At 36.5% G+C, this 20,434-nt stretch overlaps 1 protein-coding gene across 4 annotated transcripts in view; it reads left to right on the forward strand.

The window, feature by feature from the left end:
- Positions 1–20,434, forward strand: part of MPHOSPH9 (M-phase phosphoprotein 9) — a 32,244-nt gene that overhangs the window by 6,866 nt on the left and 4,944 nt on the right. For 2 of the 4 annotated variants that reach the window (XM_074887180.1, XM_074887181.1), the window contains exons 5-20: positions 1,486–2,006; positions 3,865–3,988; positions 6,265–6,355; positions 7,625–7,740; positions 8,159–8,284; positions 9,088–9,524; positions 10,455–10,613; positions 11,705–11,792; positions 12,858–13,073; positions 13,919–13,966; positions 14,328–14,392; positions 16,172–16,273; positions 17,843–17,980; positions 18,700–18,875; positions 19,656–19,820; positions 20,153–20,273. In XM_074887180.1, the coding sequence (XP_074743281.1) occupies positions 1,486–2,006; positions 3,865–3,988; positions 6,265–6,355; positions 7,625–7,740; positions 8,159–8,284; positions 9,088–9,524; positions 10,455–10,613; positions 11,705–11,792; positions 12,858–13,073; positions 13,919–13,966; positions 14,328–14,392; positions 16,172–16,273; positions 17,843–17,980; positions 18,700–18,875; positions 19,656–19,820; positions 20,153–20,273 (2,693 nt within the window). Of the gene's footprint in view, positions 1–274; positions 356–1,485; positions 2,007–3,864; positions 3,989–6,264; positions 6,356–7,624; positions 7,741–8,158; positions 8,285–9,087; positions 9,525–10,454; positions 10,614–11,704; positions 11,793–12,857; positions 13,074–13,918; positions 13,967–14,327; positions 14,393–16,171; positions 16,274–17,842; positions 17,981–18,699; positions 18,876–19,655; positions 19,821–20,152; positions 20,274–20,434 lie in introns of all 4 variants that reach the window. The other 2 variants (XM_074887183.1, XM_074887182.1) reach the window with 2 other exon arrangements.

Genomic DNA, 20,434 nt, shown 5'->3' on the forward strand with positions numbered 1-20,434 from the left:
TTAATTGGAGTAGTAGCCTTTTGCTTTTCCTGCACAAGGTATTAATGACAAAGATTAAGTGTCAACAGAGAATCTGATCAGTTTGGGTTTTTTTCCCCTGCGGTTCTGTTTCTTTCCTTTTGTTCTCCCTTCCCTACCTTCCTTGACAGAGTGGAATCACAGAATTAAAATGCAAATGACTGCTGCAGTCATGATTGAAAGTATTAACACAACAAAAAATTTTGTTATGGCAGAAAACTTAATCCTGTTTCGTTTTTGTTGTTTTTTTCCACAGAAAGACTGAGCTGAAATTCAATTGTTAATTCTATTGCAAGTTAATAAAACACATGAGGGTTGGTTCTGACTAGCGTTACATGTAGGTTCCTCTGAAATTAAGTCTTATATTTTATTTCTTACTTTCAGAGAATGAATAATTTTTGTTCAATTTGTGCTTTCCACTTGCTACTCATATGTGAGTAATGTACTGTAGTTCTGGGAAAAACAGTAGAGTTCCATGTTCTTGAAGTTATTGCAAGTTCTTTTTTTTTCCTGAGGGAATTAGTTTGAAATGTGTTCTTGAAAACACTACATACTCTGGTCTTGTAATGTGTAGTAAGAGTTGTGTGCTCATGCAGAGTTCAGTAATTTCAATATAACTCTGCAGAAGTGCTGATCGCTGGCCAAAGGACATAGCCATGGGCACTAGCATTAGGTGTTTTCGTAGCCCTTGACAAAAGCACTAGTTGTTTCTCAGAGCTGTTTCAATATACCAGTGCACAGCTGTAAAACTTAAAAAAAAAAAAAAAAAAAAAAAAAAAATTATATAATATACCAGAATAACTCTTCGTGGGCATTGCAGACTAAATAGTAACCTGTTAAATCTCTAAGTGATCTAGTTATAGGTTTGCTCCACTCCATCAGATTCCAAAGCAATCAAAATGTAAGTCTTTGTATTATATGAACCACCTAAAAACATATTATCTAAATCAGATAATTATAGTCAAGTTTTATGCAGAAAATCTTACAGAGGTACATTATTCCTATTAGCGCTATAGAGTAATGGTTTATACTTCCATTAAAGCATCCTTGCAATCTTTAAAAATGGAAATCCAAGTTACAAATTCTTTTAGATCTAAATTTAACTAAAGACTTTTGTCCACTTCTAATGACATACCTTGGTAGTTTACATTTCTTTAGCTGGCTGGTAGGTAACCCTGGTTCCGAAGGCATGTAGTAAATACACGCATGCATGTTTTTTTACATTAATAAATGACTACTGAGACCTGTAATTCACTGCATGGAGTGAAGGATTGTTACCATGCACATATTGCTGTTATGCACAGTATGCATATATCTACTTTATGCATGAAATGTCTACACGTTGAAGAATTTGAGTTATCTGAAAAAGTAATTCTCTCACTAATAACATGAATTGAAGATGCATCAAAATATAAATCTGATTTGTGGCACGATCTCACAGGAATTTTGCCTTTTGTTTTTCTATAGCTGATTCAGGATGAGATAAGGCAGTTAGTGAAATTGCAGACCAGCAATCGGGGTGCCAGCAAGAGCAGAAGTTTGCCTGCCAAGCTTACAGACACTTTTTCATCACTAGAAAGTCAAATGGGGATGCATTCTGAAATCTTTGAAGAAAATGAGTGCATTGCCAATCAACTTAGATCTAATGAAGGAGAAAGTCAGCCAGATGCATCTGATCTGCATCAGGAATGTTTTGCAAATGATGCTTCAATGAATAGTGGGTATGGTACGCTTTCTGCCTCTGAACTGAACCCGAGCAAATCTATCGACGTTATCAAGTGCACAGACTACATGGAGAAAACTCCCCAAGGACAGGGGGATGCAGCAGTATTGCAGAGTGATGCCGTTGTAGACAGTGTTCACAATAAAAGAGAACTTTTACCAAAAAAAATAGAGGAAAATTTTTCATCAGGAAGGAATGATATTTTAGTTTTTCCTGCTGAATTTGAACATAAAGCTGATGAAGCTCAATGTGGAAAAAAGCCCAGGTAAGTGATACGCTTTCTAAATATGTTAATTTATTGTAGACAGCCCCTGTTCAGTGAACAGGTGTTAGTAACTGGAAGCATGTAAGAATTGACTGGAACCTCTTGATTGTAAAAAATACTGTGCTGCTTGGTAGATAAACTTATTTGTTTAACTTAATGTTTTTGTGGGAAGCCTATTTGCATCTGCAGTGTTTATCTGTTGTAGATCCACTGGGGAAAAATATGAAACTACTTTCTTCTGCAAATATGAGCTAAGATACGGGTTGCATATAGTGTTTATCTGTGCACCAGAATTTTAGGTGCTGATTACCAATATATACAACTGATGTTTTGCTATTGTGCTCAACCAGTCTTTTTTGCCAGCTTATATGTGTGCATTACAGTAATAAATTGTGTCAGGCAGTAGCCAAACATGTTTGGGTTTTTTGGTTGACTTGCTTGTTTTCTGTTGGTTTGTTTTGCTCTATTCAATAGGTGGGTGGATCTGCCAAGATTTTTTTGAAAGACTGGCCAGCTAATTTAGCAATAATACTGACCAAGCACTGCTCTAGTTGCACAGAATTTAACAATGTACTTTACTCTCCCTGTCAGACTGGACTGTAATGGCAGTGGCTTGACGTGGCCATAAGCAGATCAGAGGTCTTGTGGGCAGCGTGTTGCCTGTGAGTCTGTGGTAGTAGTTTGCAGAGATAAATGCTTTATTTGAAAAACACAGAATCATGAAAATGAACTTTCATTTTGCTAGTATGTAATAAAACACAGAACCAACTTTCTTTAGAGGATTTGGTTTGGAAATGTGTTACCTCAGCATATAGGGTAGACCCCATTGATACGTATGCTCTCTTCCTCCCTTCTGTTGAGATTTATTCCAGTTTTCAATTCATGTTGCACAGTTCCATGAGGGTGGCAGCTGCAATTCATGGATTGCCAGGGAGCTTGGAGCTGGAGAAGCTCAATTCAAGAGCGTTTTTCAGTTTGAAAAACCTTTCTAAGACAACTTTAAAAATCATTCATGTATGGCTTTTTTTTCTCCTTTTTATAAAAAATACAACTTTTTTTCTTTGAAATGGCTTTCTGTTTTGTATTATGAACTCGGTTTGAAGGAAAAAGGGTTCAAACCAAAGTGACATAGTTCAGTTAACCCAAACTGTTTTTTTGTTGTGTTTTAACTTTTAGTTGTAACCTTTTTCGTTCTTTCCAGTGTATGTCCCAAACTGGGACAATATGTAGTTTTTCAGTGTCACTTTTTAACAAAATGGGAAAATTGTTCCACGTGTATTTCTAAGAAGAATTTCAGGATGCCTCTATTTATTTCTGTTGTTCTGCTTTTTTCCACCTTCTGTTTCCTTCTATATCTTGTTTCCATTTTTTCTTGTCCTTGAAGAGTCTCTTGAGTTGGAAGACATCCTTACTGTGTCTTAGTTGACATAATCTTTACAACGAGACTGATAATGTAATAAGAAACCACTGCATTTACATTCTGGCTTAATTCTGTGGGTTTGGTCAGTATCTGCTTGAACAGGCCAAAAAATAGTTGTCTGGCCAAAAATATGGAGCTCTTAGTTATGATTTATTTTTTTTTTTTTTTTAAGTAGGAGAACCTTTTTGATTGTGGGTGCTGTTCATTATAACCTTTCCTTCCAGTGATGTTTATTTTGTTTTGTTGGGTTTTTTTTCCTTTAAAAAAAAGCCCTAAAACATTTCAGCATTCCTTACTTCATACTGTTTCTCAAAAACACATAAAGGCAGTGGAGTTTTAGTGCATATGTTTCACCTTGAAATTGATTTCTGTAGAGATCATGTGTCCACTGAAAAAGGCATAGGTACTTAAGGTATATGTGTGTTTCTTACCATCTAGTAAATCTTTAACATCATGGGCACAAAAGTTGAAACAAAACCAACCAAAAAGAATAAATGCAGAACAAGTATGTGTGAACTCTATACAAGAGAATGAGCAAGCAAAGAAATTACCCCTTGAGAATGTAAGTCTATTTCTTTAAATTTTATGATGTTTTTCTAATTTTATTCTTGTCACTGCTATTTTTTCAGTGTTACAGTGCGTTCTGATTCAGTATGTGCTTTCATACTCAGCTTTAAGCATTTGACTAGTGGTGTTCCCATTCATATGTTTAAAGTTCATGTGGGCAGTTTACTTCTTGGATCATTCTATACTTACTCACACAGCTATTTTAGCTTATTTTACTCCTTGCCTGATTTTTTTTTCTTAATTTACCTAAGTGGCACGTGTGTTTTCCATATAGAGATAATAGTCACATTCTCAATTGAAGTTTCAGGTCATGGTAATTTATTGTGCCCTCTAATTTTTGGAAGGATCTTTGATTTCAGCTTGTAATGTCTCTTTTAGAAGACAGAACTCTTTGCGTGTGGAGGCATTAGCCACTTTGTTCAGGAGAGAAAGATTTCTTCCAGATTGGGATTTTAAATTGCAGGGATTTTTTGGTTTAGTTTGATTTGGGCTTTTTCAGTGTTCTTAGCAGTCTCTTATGCTAAAATACAAACATGTGTTTGTGTTTTGTTTTCTTTTTTGGTATTGTTTGTGTAAGAACAATACATTATTTTATGCCTGTGTAAGACTATGGTTTGAGTAAATTGAACTACTCCAAGCACAGTTACAGCACTGGTTCTAAAAGTAACCAACCCCCACAATAGACATTTAGGAAATCTAATTGGCTCTTTAGAACCATTTGTAGTAATGCCTATGCTGTGACTGCTGAATCGGCTCAAAACACTATTTTTGAGAAGATTTTGGTTTGCATCCCGGCCATATTCTTGAGTTACTAATTGTGTATGTCCACAAATGTGATTATTTTGGAGAGGGAAGTTTAGTCACATACAGCACTTCTGATCCAAAAGGATGTTAATGCAACATGATTGTATGAGTAATCATCATACATGTAACTATGAAGTTTTAGAATTACTTTCAGTATATTAATTGTCACAAACGTCTCTCCTTATGCTATTCTTAAGGAAATAATTCCTGAAAGTCTGTGAATGACTCCACCTACAAGAGAATAGGAGAACTAGCAAATATGAATCACTTGATTAAAGGCAGGGTCTGTTTTCTTTCCTGTGGTCATTTTGAGGGTGATCCAGAAAGGGCAAGAGTAGCTGTTTGGACTTGCTCTGTCTAGTTGTCTTCCATTGTCAGTGGAAACAAGATGTTACTCTAAGGGGGTATTTCATACCAGGAGTCAGCTGTGGATTGTCACTTTTCTCTCTCAGCTTTTGAAAATACCTTTATCTTTCTATTCCTGTGTAAGAATTCAGTTGATACCCCTTCGTTTTCCTTTCTTCCTCCTTAGGCAAAGGAGAATACCTAAATAAAAACATTAAGAGGGACAAAATAGCCTTGAGGTGAGATGGTACTTCATGCAAAAACTTGAAAAGCTAGTTCTAATTATTTTTCTTTCTTACTTTTGTTTACTCAATGGTTACTATCCTGTTTTAATCCTCAGTTGTATGAGCTGTATAAATTTGCCAAGTATCGTGACTGTTATGCTGCTGTAATGGAACAAAATGCCCTAAGAATGGTAGAAAAGAGCAATGCGAGATGACCATTTTAAAGCTAGCTGTCCTTACTCAGTTGCTCTTGTATCGCTGTGTTATATCAATGACATTTCTTCCTTTGATTAAGGAAGAGGGAAGTTATAGCAGATCTTAAATGATGTGAATTTTTTCCCATTTATTGGTCCTACCCTTTTCAAAGTTGATTCTGTAATTAGCTGGGGAGGTTGCTTAGAAAGTTTGCAGTGATGAGAAGAAGGATATGTAGTATCTTCTCTATCTGAGATGGTAGTGTTTACCTCCAGATTTGTGGTAGGTGGAGTCATAACAGCTGAATATAAGAAATTCCAGTCTTAGGATGAGGAAAGAGTAACACTTATTGGTAAGTCATCCCTCTATATACTTGCACATTTTAAGGAGCAAGAAAATGGAGATGACTGTCCAAAATGTGTATTTTTGTAACAGTTAATCTCAAAAATGCTCCAGAAGCAGACAGGCACATGATTTAGAAAATATCACTGTTTTAATTGTGTGGCTTAGCTTAGTTCCCCTTCTGACTGATTGCCCTGAATATAAATTGTGTAGGTTTGGATCATGCTGTATAATCAATTTCAATCTTTTTTGCTTAAAAAGACTAATAACATTTACATGCAATTTTAAAAAATTGTGTCCTTAATTTTTTTCCTTGCCTTGCAATTTTCCTTATAAATTTGTTTTTCCTTTATAATTTTAGACAAACCTTACTGATGCTGCTTTGCCACCTTACACTTTTTACCTCAATCAACCGAATGAAAGTCCAAATTCCGTAGTGTCTGAAGCTTCAGGTATAGTTACTTTCTTGTAGTTTTCTTCTCCTTTTCTTTTGAATTCTTGTTTTTTTAAAACTATTACTAGAACATACCTCCAATAATTTTGGAGAGGTGAGGAGGGTTTGAGCACCAGCAAGCTATTAAACTTTGATATAGCATAATTCTGCTTGTCTTGCTCTTGAGTTTCAAGCTGATGGTACCTCCTGCATATCACTACTGGCAGATGTAGGGCATGCAGTAATTTTTTCATTCAAATTTCTCAGCATTTCAAAGCTGAGCTTTATGTTTAGAACTGCTTCATAATGTAATTGCTATTAAAAACATGGTGGAGGTATCAAATGATCTTTCAAATATTAGCATCGTCGGTCTAGTAATCACAGGAGTGCGTGGTAGTAGAGGCACAATTCCTGTAAGCCAAGGGCATGAGTCAAAAATTGTGTGACTAGACAAGAACAAAATAATGTACCGCGTAATGTGGTGACTCTTTAATTTTGGGGGTGTGTGTGCATTTTTTTTGTGTTTTGGTATAGTTTTCCTTTTGTTGTTCTGGGGTGTATGTGTGAGCTGTGATTGGTGGTGGTTTTTTGTGGGTTTGGGGCTTTGGTTGTTTTTTTGGTGTTTTTTTTTTTTTTTTTAAGGCCAACAAATAATTTGCATATTTTGATCGCAAGAGGGAGGATTCATTTCAGTAACAAACAGGGGCACAGAGATGCAGCCCTACAAACTGTGTATATTTATTGCTTCTTCACAACCCATTGAGAGAGGGACACATACAAGAAATTGAAGTGGGATTGAGACTGTATCTGTTCCTCTTGTGCCATCCTCTTAGTCCTGGTAGTCTGTCTTTTTGCATGCTACAGAGTGCTGTTGAGTACCAAACTGAAGAGTTTGTAGTATCAAGTGGCTGTCTAGGATTATTCCTTGAGTAACACAAGTTTTAAGCGCTATACTAGAATCGGTAGAAATATAAAAGTTTGTGGTAAATGAGGATTTGTTCCTTGAACACCGAAGAGTAAATCTGTGTTTTCACTGATTAATAGCTTTTGTTACTGGTGCCATGTGATGTAATACTGATTATGTTGCTTGTGCTTTGCATTAAGATCTTTGTAACTTCTGGTAACAAATGCTTTAGTGAGATTCTTAAGCAATAGGTGCAAATAACTAATACAGTGCTCTTGTTAGCTGACAAAGTAACATCTTACTAATGGATTTTTGGGATTCCTGTTCTGTAACTGTGAGCTTGAAATCTGTAAATTTTTCTTTTTCATTGTTTCTTTTTATCAGGACTTTCGTACTGGAAACTAGATGAAAAGGAGATGTATCACTCTTTACCAGACAATTTCAGAAGCGAGTTTGCTGATATTTTCCCCACAAAAGTATCACCAGATCAGGTAAACCTTGTAGGTGTTTTGAAAGTTGTCTTATAGTTGCTTGTCACCTTTGCTTTTTTCTACGATGGAAAGAATCAGTCCTTCAGAAGCTAACTTTTCAGTGAGAACTCTTTTGTTAGCTCAGTCTCTGTTCCTTCATTATTCATTTACACCCCCCTACCCCCCGCTAAAGTCACTTGGGATTTATTGACACTTCTTTTGTCATTTAAAAGAAATAGTGTGTATAAGAGATGAAGAGAGACTAACTAGTATATTAAAGGTGTATGTGCCTCATTAAAGACCCTTTTTAAATTTGGGTGCATTGAATAAAGCCAACTTCTGTTCTGAACTGATGCATTAGCTAAACCCACCATACAACTTGTTTATCTATATTGGGGATGGAGGATTGTGTTCACATAAACTAATGTAGCAATTTTTCCTCTTGAAGTTGTCTTCTGCTGGTGAAACAAAGCTATCGTCTTTGAAGGATATTTATCATAAAAGACAAAGGGAGAACAAGCAGCTGCCAGACCAGAATTTTATGCCATCTTCCCAGTCAAGTCACCCACCAGAGGTAACATTAGTTTCTTTACTTCACATCTGGGTTTGATAGGTTACAGGCTGGTTTCACATTAATTGGCCCCTGCTGCCACCTCCAGTGTTACGCTGGAACAGCAGTTCGTGCAGCCGTGCGATGAACCAGACTGGGAAGGGATCCAGCTGAAAAGAAGCTGTAAGAATACCCTGGGTAAACAAGCACCTTGCTGCTCAACCTTGAGGATGGTGCAGGGATGAATCTGCTTATGCTGAGGCTGCAGCTGATGAAATGCACGTGGAACTGCAGTCACAGAAGCAGGCTTTTCTTGCTACTTCCCACCAGGCAAGTTAATTCCACCCATGAAACAGAAGGGGCACAGGTTGTGGAAATATTCTTTGTCATATCTGTTTCTTTATACAGCTTTCAGTCTTGTACAAAATCCAGTAATGATGGCTACTATGTGACTATCTTGTTTATATAATCCATGAAGTGATTTTTGTAACTGTACGAAGTCATTATTTCGACCTACAAGCAGACATCATAGTCCTTTGATTTACATAATTGTCTAGAAAACCCGTGAAATTTCAGCTACAGATGTTGGATATGTCTTTTATTCTCAATGGAAACTTAGAAGCTGAAGTTGAAAACGTTGGGAATGTGTATCATCATCTAAGCTGTTACAGGTCCCTTCATCTTGCTTGTCTCTACCAAATGATTGTAGTAATATTCAGTATCATTCCTGCAATATATTATATGGATTACTAATGTCTTCAGATAAACTGCATTTACAAGAACAAAAGTTAAATCACAATTTTTTAACATTATAACTTATTTCCTAGATCTTGACACTGGACCCTACCCTGCATATGAAACCAGGTCAGCAGAACCCAGGACGCTGTTTTATCAATATTCCTGAAGACGCTACTCCTTTTTCTCCAGACTCTATGGCAGAGCCCGGATTTTCAAGTCATTGTGACACAGACTCTTTTTCACAGACAAGTAATTCATCTCAGTTAGATGATTCTCCAAAATACCCTGCCAGCAGCAGAGCTGTACATTTGGACCACTGGAGAAATCACCCGTTCCAAAATGAAAACAAGACCAGCTCTCCCTTTCCAATGGCATATGTGGATGCTAATAATGATAAATTAGTCAACACCGAGGAGGAAGAAACACTGACTCTAACTCCATCTTCTATTACTCAGTGTGCTGACAACAGTTTGCCAGAATATAGTCTTTCAGTGACATCTGTTGAAGATCCTGTGATAATGTCAAAGTAAGTAATTTTTTTTTCTTTTGTAAAAGTTGTAGAGTTGTTACTTTCGTGAAAGAAGTGAAACTTAACAATACTATTAAAACAAACAAAATATGTGAATTCTCTTTGCTTAGAACGTAGCTGGATATTGCTGCTTTTTTCCCCCTTTTTTCCTAATTCTTTTTTCTCCCCTGAAGTACAGATGGTGTATAAATAGAACAGTCATTTTTCACTTCTTACAGTTGTCTGTCTTTAGACTGTACTGCTTAATCTTCTTTAGACCACACTGTTTAATCTAAGGCACAATATTTGTGCTCTGTCTTCCTTGGATGTCAAAGGTTTAACTGGAAGGCAAACACAAAGCTTTGGCTATTTGTATATGTTAAAATAAAAATACATCCTTCATAGGCTGTATGAGGGAATTAATTTCAAAGTTCAGAGACGTTCAGAGTTCTGTGGGGGGTCGTGTTTTCCTATTTAGTGTCAAATGGTGGGAGAAGCACAGAATTACTGCACTTAGGAAAAATAAATATCCCCCATTTACTATTGAAGCTCATGATTTGCACATGGACAAGCAGATGTGGTATAAATTCCATGTGTGAGGGCTTATGTAGGGGTCACAGTTTCAAGACAGTCAGTGTTTGGGTTTTCCTGATTTAATTTTGCATGCATAGTGTCTAGTGCCTAGCAAAGGAGAGAAGAGAGTGTAAAGCTTTGTATTGTATTTGTATATATTATTAATATTTGTATTAATATGAAGACTTCTATGCAAGCCTTAGGTGTCTGACACCAATGCCTTAGATGATGAAGCTTTCTTTGCTTTAATTTGAACGCAACAAAGCTCTGTAAGAGAGAGATGTATGCTGAGTTCATGATGTGTGAGTGAATACAGCGGTGCATGGTCATGTGGATAGCTGGAAAATTTTTTTTGTTTTTTAATTTTGAAAATAGGATTAGGCAGAACTTGAGGGAAAAACATGCTCGACACATAGCTGATCTACGAGCTTACTATGACTCTGAGATACATAGCTTAAAACAGCAGCTAGAGGCAAGCCATAAAACTGCTTCATCTGAAGACTTGAAGAAAATCAATCAAAATCTTGCTGACAGGTACTGTTTGTCCTTACTTATTCACTTCCTCTGCTGCATGATTCTTTGCAGTTTAAAAACTGAGTATGCTTGTTTAGAATATCTTGAAAAGTTTATGTCACTCTTCAATTCTGAAGATTTCATGCATCTGTGATGCTAATATTTTCCTATTAAATATAAATTTTGTGTTATTTAATGCAGCTGTTTAAGATTAGTTTAAAATTTTTGCAAGTGTGATGTTTGGACCAGAGGTCTTGTTTGACCTGATTTTTGCAGAAGCCAGTAAAAGTTCTGCTCAAGAAAGGCTGTCAGGCAGAGGTAGTCCTAGGCTATTTGTAATGGAACTATCTATGTGGCAAGATAGTGCTCACCTGTCATGCTGGGGAACATCATCCTTCTTTACCTGTCATGTCAAAACTACAGGTGATATAGGACCAGTCTTGAATTCATTGGCAGCTTTATAAAGCCGATTTGTCAGTCAGTGCTCTTTGATCAGATATTACTACTGGAGTCTGAGTGCCTCGCCTATATATTCCATTAGATATAGCTTGAATGTTTGCTATATAGAGAAGTTTGATGTGATTTGTGTATAATTATTGCCAGTCAAAATACATACTGCAAAATTAAAAGCTCAAATACTTTACAAAATTTAAGCACTTCAGAATAATTGAAAAAGTGTCTGAGTAACTGGGACTCTTCAGGGCTTATCTTCCAGCACTAGTGTCTTCTAACTATTAAAAGTGACTTCTGAGCAGTCATGTATTGAGTTCAAGTAGCTTGTGATCCGATTTCAGTCATTAATTATCACACAGCATCATTAATTAGGTGTAGTAGAACTCTGGCGCATCTCAGCTGCTTTTGGTTCAGCAGCTCTTGGGCTCTGAGCCATCCGGAGTCTCTGCCCGTGTTCCCAGTTTGCTGCTTGCCCGCCGTGAGCACCACAGCCCTTCCGAGCAGAGACACTGGGTGCTCACTGCAGTGGCTGAAGGCTAGGGGAGGAGGTCACAGCCCCCCAAAACTTGTGGGGATGCTTGAGGAAGAAAAGAAGGCTATAAAATGTAGATTTATCTTAAAATTTCAAGAGATTTTTGTAATCTGTGTGTTCTAAATAGGTGTGACCAATTAGATGCGGCTTTGAATGAAGCAAGTGCTCGCATAAAAGCCCTTGAAAATAAGAATAATATGCTAGAAAAGCAAGTGGTAAGTATATGTTCTTAAATCAAGTTGCTTTTTAACTAAAAGGGTAAGAGAATGCGCTTGTTCATTATTAACCTGATCTGTGTTTCCATATCTTTCTCTTTTATTTTCAACCTTTCTCGTTAATATATGGCATCAGCCAAAAGTCACACCAGTGACTTTCCTAGCTGAGTTTCTTAAGAGTCCCTACTCGAATCATTATCACTTAGACTTATGAACAACCTCTCCAGGTTAGCAGGGATCAAACAGAGTTTAAGAGTGAAATATTGTGATGTCTTTATGATGTTTCTCTTTAGATTTACTTTTTAAAAAATTTATTTTGTTTTAATTATTTTCTCTTTGATTTCTTATTAGAGCTGTGATAAGAGCAAACCTCGTCTGCACTGGGGCAAAAATATTCTCTTTATATGGAGGAAACGGCCTCAAGTTGTGCCAGGGGCGGTTTAGATTGGATATTAGGAAAAATTTCTTCACCAGAAAGGTTGTCAGGCACTGGAACAGGCTGCCCAGGGAAGTGGTTGAGTCACCATCCCTGGAGGTATTTAAAAGATATGTAGATGTGGCACTTAGGGACATGGTTTAGTGGTGGACTTGGCAATGCTGGGTTAACAGTTGGGCTCGATCTTAAAGGTCTTTTCCAACCTAAATGATTCTGTGATTCTGTGTTTATACAGTCTTTCTGGCTAGGTCAGACCAGTTTGCTAATGACTGCGTAGCTGCATTTATTGGTCAAAGAAACAGGCCACTTTGTCATGAAAGTTAGACACCTGGAGAGACTAATTCATTCCACCTTTTTTTTAGACATTTTTTCTATGCTTGGAAGCAAGACAATCACCTGGGATTAGAGGCCTAACATCTAGATATTTTAAGTCCTATAAAATAAATACATATTTTGGGTTTTTAGTCTTAACTTCTATTCTTTACACATCACAGAAATGAGCCAAAAGCTCGTTTAGTTCATGTACAGATGTGCCCTTGTCTTTTATTTAGATGATTTTAGATTATGCTTTGTACTGAAATAAAAAATCTGCTAGGTAAGCATTATAACGAATGTTTTTTCTCCTGCAGGCAGATTGGAGAGAACGCTTTTATGCAGTCAGTAATACTTCCAAAGTTTTGCAAGAACGTATTGAAGAAATGCGCACAAATAATAAAGAGAAGGATAACACTATCAGTCGACTAAAATCGAGGCTTAAAGATCTAGAGGAAGCATTTGAAAAGGCTTACAAGTTATCTGATAATAAAAATACAAGGCTAAAGGAAGAAAATAAAATGTTTCAAAATGTAAGTAAGAAAATGAGCAAAGTTGCACAGCATGTTATGAACGTGGCAAGTCCTGGGTGCTTTGGAAAACTACTCAAAGTTTACTATTGTAATGTCTTAATGCACAACTAAGAGAACAGAAATTATTCAGCAGACTACTTAGTAGGCTAGGTGTTGGGTGATACCACAGACCTAACAGATATTTAAAACCAGTTATTTAAGGCAGCAAGTGTGTACTGATGTGATAACACTTGTCATAGTCTGTCTCTGGTATTTTATTACTTTATGTGCTATTCATTTTACTTTTAGAGATATTATAGGAATTTTTTTTTTTTTTTAGAAAGTTATTTGTTACTCTCAAGGTTAGTGGGGATGGACCAAATCTTTCATAAGTCATCACAACTTGCTAAAACTGTTAATTGTGTACGATTTTAGACTGAATCAAAGGAACTGTTCCTTTATGGAATGCTTAAATGGATTGGCAAAATGGGTATTAGCTGGAAAAGCTACCTCACACTTTAACTCCTTTTTACAATTAAAATTTCAAAATACAAAGTCAGCTTTAAAGTCAGTGAGGAATTTTATTGGTTCATTCAGCTCCCTCTGTTTCTTTAGAGATAAATCATTTGAAAATTAGAAATACATTGTGTAAGTAGCTCTGTCTCCTCTTGTCCTGTCTATAACTTTTTTTTTCAATTAGAAGATGCTAGAACTTAACAAATACTATTAAAGTACACTCTGTATCCCCTGTAGTGCTTCTGCAGGTGTTAGACAAGCAATTTAGATAATTTTACAGCAATGAGCAAAACTGTTAATTGTATATGGTCTCAGTGAGGGTTTGTGTGTTCTTTTTTGTGTTGTTTTAGCTTTTAGGAGAATATGAGTCCCTTGGAAAAGAACATGAAAGAGTTAAGGTAAGTACATGCTAGTTAATTAAAGAAACAAACATAAAAAATATGTGATAATGTGCCACAGAATTAACTGAATTAATTATTTCGCAAAAGATCAAATGGAAAGGTCCATATTTATTTTAAGTGATAGCTGCTTACTACATCTTCAGAGCCCTGGAGGGAGTTTGGACTGTGTTGTTTTCCAGTCATAGACAGTAAAAAAAAACTGCAAAGTCAAAGCCAAAGAAATTTAATGGACCTCCCTGTCAAATAGGAAGGTGTATTTAATGTATTGTTTTCAAGACTGATGTGGAGTTACTTGTTTTTCTTTTAATACATTTCTGTAGTTTCTAGGTTTTTTACTTTTTTCCTTGTGTACTTGTAGGATACATTAAATACAACTGAAAACAAATTGCTTGATGCAAACACGCAGATTTCTGATTTGAAAAGGTAAATGTGAAACTGTCTTATTACTATTTTAACAATATGAAATACAGACTATGGCCTAAACATTTATTCCTAGATTATGAAGGCTGTAGATCTTGCAAGTTTAATTACATCTTATGAAGCATTTCATGTTGCTCTGTTACTTTGTACACACTATAAAAATCTTATTTTAGGATATGTGTGTTTTCTACTTCCTCAATCACAACATCTTCCAGTGGGATGTAATGAATTGCTTCCTTCCTGAGGGTTGTCACTCAGCTGGCCCAGCCAGTCCACTGCTCAAGCTTTTACTGCTGCAGTTGTTCTCTCAGGAACCCCCATCTTCAGCTAACCAGTCTCTGTTCTGGTTTTCAGGAGCGAGGATGCTGACAGGAGTTTGCTGTTCAAGATTATGGCTCCTAGGCATGAATAAAGGGCAGAAAGGAGTTCCACGTATAGAGCAGGAATAGTATCTCCTGTGGATGTCCCTCATGCTACCTGAATCTATTTTTTGGTTGGAAGAACAGAAATCCATTGAGCTTTATACTTTCTGGGTAGGCCCTAGCCAAGATGTATGTGACCATCAAGGGGTTTACAGTTCTAAACATATCCTCTAGTTTGGGATTTCTCAGCTGCTCCTTGTCAAAGGTGTTAAACAGCACTTGCTTGGGAAAGTCTGGAGAGGTGGGAGGAGAGAACATCTGAGAGGGCTCTAGGTCAGGCAGTATAGAACTGTAATGAGGTGATGTTTCATGTCATTCATCTCCCTTTGAGCTTCTTTTGTGGGTATGTGTTGCTGTAATTTCCTTTTACGTTTTTATATGAGGAGCTGAAACCCAGACTGTTAGGAAGATGATTTTTTAATTTTTTTTTAATGCGTGGGTTTTGATGATTCTTCTAGAAATGGGGCTACAAGTTTCACCTCAAAATTGATTCCAGATGTCATTGCCACCACGCATTAACCTCTGCACGGTCTTCAGCCAAAACCAGAAAAATAGCAAATGTGATACTCGGGACATGTCACAGTCCTGTTCTTTGCTGCTCAGATCACCTGAATTTTTCAAGAAGAATAGAAAGAATGAATAGGAAGAATTAAAGGAAGGAATAAAAGGAAGCCAAAACCACTCTGCCTTAAATTTTTATTGGGACTGTTGAGGAAATGAAGATAGCGTGAAGGACAGTTCAGCCAAGTATTTCTATTGGTGCTTCTGTTTTTTCCTGCCTGATTCTCAGTACTAGGAATCACTCCAGACTGGCAAAATTGTATGGAAAAGGAGAGATTTTTTTTTTTTTTTTTTTTTCTTCATATCCTGCTCCAAAACCCTGTATTTCCGTTCTCCAAGTGGGGAATGCCTAAGACTGTGTGCATTGCCAAAGGGCAATGAAGATGTGGACTGCAGTATGTGGGAGAGAGGAAAATCATGTGAAGAGCCTGAGCAGCAGATTGGTGGAGTTACCTGAGTGACACACAGGAGAAGGAGCCACTCATTAAATCCAGAGTCAGGGTGACCTTTTTATAAGTACATCATTTCAAGGAGGAAAATTCTTCTTTTGTTTTCCCCAACCCCTCTGAGGTGAATGCTTTGATCCACAGCAATATCTCCTGGTCCTGTTTTTCTAGCTAGGTTACCTAACTTATTTAACTTAGAATTCAAATACTTATAGATAGATAAAAATGTAGTAGTTACTCTTGTTCTTCTGCTTCACCCAGGATATCTGAATAAAAATGAGTAAACTCTAAGAAATCTGATATATTGTTTATGTCATTTAAATCATAATGCACCTTTGCTACTTCCACATTAGGACAATTTCAAAACTTGAAGCTCAGCTCAAGCAGGTAGAACATGAAAATATGCTGAAACTTCGCCATATTACTGAAAATCGTTTAAGAACCTCTTGTGCCAAGTAAGTGAATATTCCAACAATGTGAAAACAGGTCATGTGTTTTAGAATACTTTTTAATGTGTTTTGGCTAAAAATGGATCAAGATGATGTTAGTCTGTAGGCTAAACTGGATTAAAACCCTGTGACATAATCCAGAGACTTCACATGACAAGAAATTATTAAAACCAAATAAATACTTTGGATAATACATGTGTGACTTGCCAGACTGTCTGTAGACTTTTCAAATGAGTGTTTGATAGGTCTCAATTGCTCAGCTGAATAGGGATTCCCATGCTCAACAAAGATTTTGGGAATAAAATCTAATAGTCCAATTAGACGATGAAGTTTTTCTTTGTGTCTTTGTCATTGATTTGAAAGGCTGATTACTCCCTTTTTATGTTTCTGAATATAGTTTGTACAGGTATCCTGAGAGTAGAGTGGAAGTTCAATTAGAATTCATACTCTAGTTTGAATTGTGAATTTATGTGAAAGAAATTAAAATTGACAAGTTGGCCTGTGTTCTGGTTTGTGGGTGGGGGTTTGGGTTTTTTTTTAATGTTTTGAAGACCTGGAAAAGCTTTGTCCCTCTTTGGTTTTTATTAGTTATGGCTTCTTTGGGGTCTCTCCCAGTTCAGCACTGATGCTGTGAAGCACAAAAATGATAACGTAATGTGTTTTGTGGATGTCCATTTGTATATATTGAACAGCAGTATTTTGGGGGGGATCTGATTTTTGATGACTGTGAAGATGCAAGTAGTGTAGGACAGGGACAGATTTCTGTTTAGATGTATTTTAATATTTATGAACAAGATCCCTCAACAGTGAACAGAAAAAAGGAAGACCATGTTCATCAGGGAGGAGAATGTAAGAGCCAGTATGGATTTGGAAGTTAATCTGTCCCTGACTGATCTCAAAGGCTCAAAGAAAGCCTCATTCCAATTGAATGCACAGCAGGGTAGATCTATGGAATAGTAGTTATGGTTCATGCCCCGTGTAAACAAGAACCCTTTTTTCCTATTTATCATCTACTTTCCTGTGTATAAAAATCACATTTTTCTTTTGATATTTCAAGATAATAAAGATTGTAATATACTCATTGATGCTTATTAGTTAATATTTATCACTCTCAGGTCATCAACAGAGAATTTTTCTTGTTTGGGTTGTTTGGTTTTTATTTTTTATTTTTCTAACAAACGGGGTCAAAGGGAAAGCTGGGGTCAGATTCTCTGAACTATTGGAGTAAACTACACCAAAATGTTTTTGTTTAGTTGAGAACTACTTGTTACCCAAACCTCTGTCTGAGTAAGCAGCATTAAATTACAAGATGATCTCTGTGGAGTTCTGCGTTCTGAGCATATTGAGTAATTTAGACTGAAGCCTCAACATATGATTTTTTTTTTTTTAAATTTTACTTCACAAACATGTTTTTAAAAGCAGTTATTTTTCCACAGTATTTACAAGTTTATTGTATATTTCTTGTTATTTCTGTTTAGAATAAATAGCCGGATTTTCTTAATTTTTTTTCTTAAATTAAAAAAAGAGAAAAAATTCCAAAGCCTTTCATAATTTTGAAGTTTTTTGCTCCCATAGCAAGTTGGCAACTCCTGATGTCAGCAGGCGAAAGTGGTTGATACCAGGAGCAGAGTATTCAATCTTCACTGGCCAGCCTTTGGAAGTCCAGGAAAGCCCCAAAGATAACAGATTAGAAGAAACCTATATTCCTTCTAGGTGAGTTGGTTTCCTTCAGTCTCCACTATGATGTAGAGTTGAACACTTCTAAAAATAGTTTTATCCGGAATTGACTAGATTCATATTTTTAGATTTTTGTGCTTGTTAAGTAGAGTTCTAAAATTTCTCAATGTTGTAGATGCTATACAATTCCTTAAAAACAAAACATCTTTCTTCCTTCGCTAACCTGGTATGAAGCAAGCAGCAGCAGCTTTCAGTACCTTCCCTGAAATATCAGAAAGCTTCAACTGCATCTTGCACTGCTGTCTTTACACTTCCCATGTCTGTGTCCAGTTCCACTCTGAGTTTGGAGACAGCGTGCTGTGTCGTACTGGATGTGAGCTGTAGCAGTTGGCTGCAGCCTTCCTCCAGTGTGAAGCTCCAGGTGTAATTTAGGGTATAATTTCTCAGTAGTTTGATTTCTTCCTCACAAGCTCCTAAAGCCTCTGTCAGGATGTATTTAGTGCTAAGAACATGTCAAGTCACCAAATTTAACTCACGCTGTTCAACTTTAGATTCTTGCATGGGCTATAACACAATCCTCTGAGGATCTTGGCTGAAACTAAAAAGCACTCTAAAAATTCTTGGTTTGATAACTGTAAATCCAAAACTAAATTTTTCCAGTTTTTTGTTTATTCAGCTAGTATTTGGATATAGGAAATAAAGTAAAAAAACTTGATCCTTTTTTTTTCCCCTCCACTTCCTCATGTTCTTGTAAGGCACCATTCTCCTCCTGAAAAAGACTCCTCACAAGAAGACTCTTCAACAAACACAATAGAAAAGAAAGAAAATGACATGTCAGAAGCACCAATTATAAAAGCCTTTAAAGAACTTGAAGAAAGAAAAGCATTTAAAGATTGGGGTACACAGACAGAAAAAGAAGACTCATCAGCTAGTAACTTTTGTTTTTATATTCCTGAACTTGTCTTTACTGGCTTTTCTTTGTTTGCATGTCTTTTGGTTTTGTTATTCTCAGCATTAAAGTCCATCAGGCTTGAGTGATGTGATAAAAAGCGTTTTAGCATGCAAACTTCTGGAGTTTTCCTAAGAAAATTCAAAATGATATAGTGATTTGTTTGAAACAGGGGGAATGCAAAGGTTGCTGTTAGGTCTCAAGCTAAAGAGTAGTTAGTGTCCTTTTTCTAAGAATATCTAAGTATTTATAAACAGTTAATGGAGCTCTAACAAAGCTCTGGCTGGTTGTACATCCATTTTAGTGTTGTCCTCAAGGTGTTGTATCGAAATGTTAGTAAGAAAGCTGGCATGTGTACTGTAGGACTGTACTGAGCTGTTCTAACAACACTGATGTAGGAAGCCTTGTAGTTAGAAAACATTGAGTCTGTCTCAAATGCTTATGTTCTTGTTTAGGCGGGTACACAAACCCTCTTTCCCAAAAGATGCTTTTGTCCTGCTTTCCGCTGTCTCTTCATTAAACGAGTGTTATTTAGCAGCATTTCTCCCCCACACACTACAAAGCATCCTTTCATGAGTTAAACTGTCTGTTTCATGAATATGATGAGCAGAAAGTGAGACTTGAGCAAAACAGCACAAATATGTTGACATGAGCCAGACTAAGTTCAGTCTTTGTACAGTAAAAGCTGAGTACAGGAGAATACTTGTGAGTCCTTGTATTGAAAAGGATTGATTAATATAATAACTTCTCCCTTTTAATTAGAAACATCAAATCGACGTCAAACTGTTGGGTTTGTTGAAACTTCTTTAGTTGCTAACAGATCCCCTGAGAAAGGTAAAGACCAACACAGACCCAAACGGTACAGCTCCCCTTCTGGCCAGAGGTCATCATCCCTTCCTCCTTCAAACAGGAAATCAAATACTCCAAGTAAGTGCTTTTCCAAAGTTTGGTTTGTGTTACTCAAAAAGTAGAAGCAAATAATGAACGGCTGCTCTAGAAGAAAGAAAAATAAAGATAGGATTTCTGAATTATTCTAACAGATAGTCTGAAAAAAAAGCTTGTCTACAATCATAGAAAATGTGAGAGTTCTAAGTTTATTTTCATTTTTCTGTGTTGCAATGCTCTTTTCATCTAATTTAAATAAACATGTAGACAGCTTTGAAAAGTGTTGTTTTAAGATGTAAACATCTGATCACCTGAGTGGGAGATACTGCATTGGGAGAAGTTTTAGGTAGTTAAACATACTTTGTCTTTTGCAGCAACAAGAGAGATAATGTTGGCGCCAGTGTCTGTGACATACAGCCCAAAACGATCTCCAAAAGAAAACCTCTCTCCTGGATTTAGCCATTTGCTTAGCAAAAATGAAAACACGGTGACAAGGTATGAGCCTTGTGAATACAATTGTGTTCTGATCTTTATTATAGAAGCAGTATATTTATGCAGGCTTAATGCTGCTGTTTCTTGTTCATTAAAAGTCCTCAAAAATGAGTCGTGAAGATTTCTGAATATAAAACCAAGGGTTTTGGGTTTTTTTTAAATCT

The sequence above is a fragment of the Strix uralensis genome, chromosome 17 (assembly GCF_047716275.1).
Source record: "Strix uralensis isolate ZFMK-TIS-50842 chromosome 17, bStrUra1, whole genome shotgun sequence".
NCBI classification, from domain to species: domain Eukaryota; kingdom Metazoa; phylum Chordata; class Aves; order Strigiformes; family Strigidae; genus Strix; species Strix uralensis.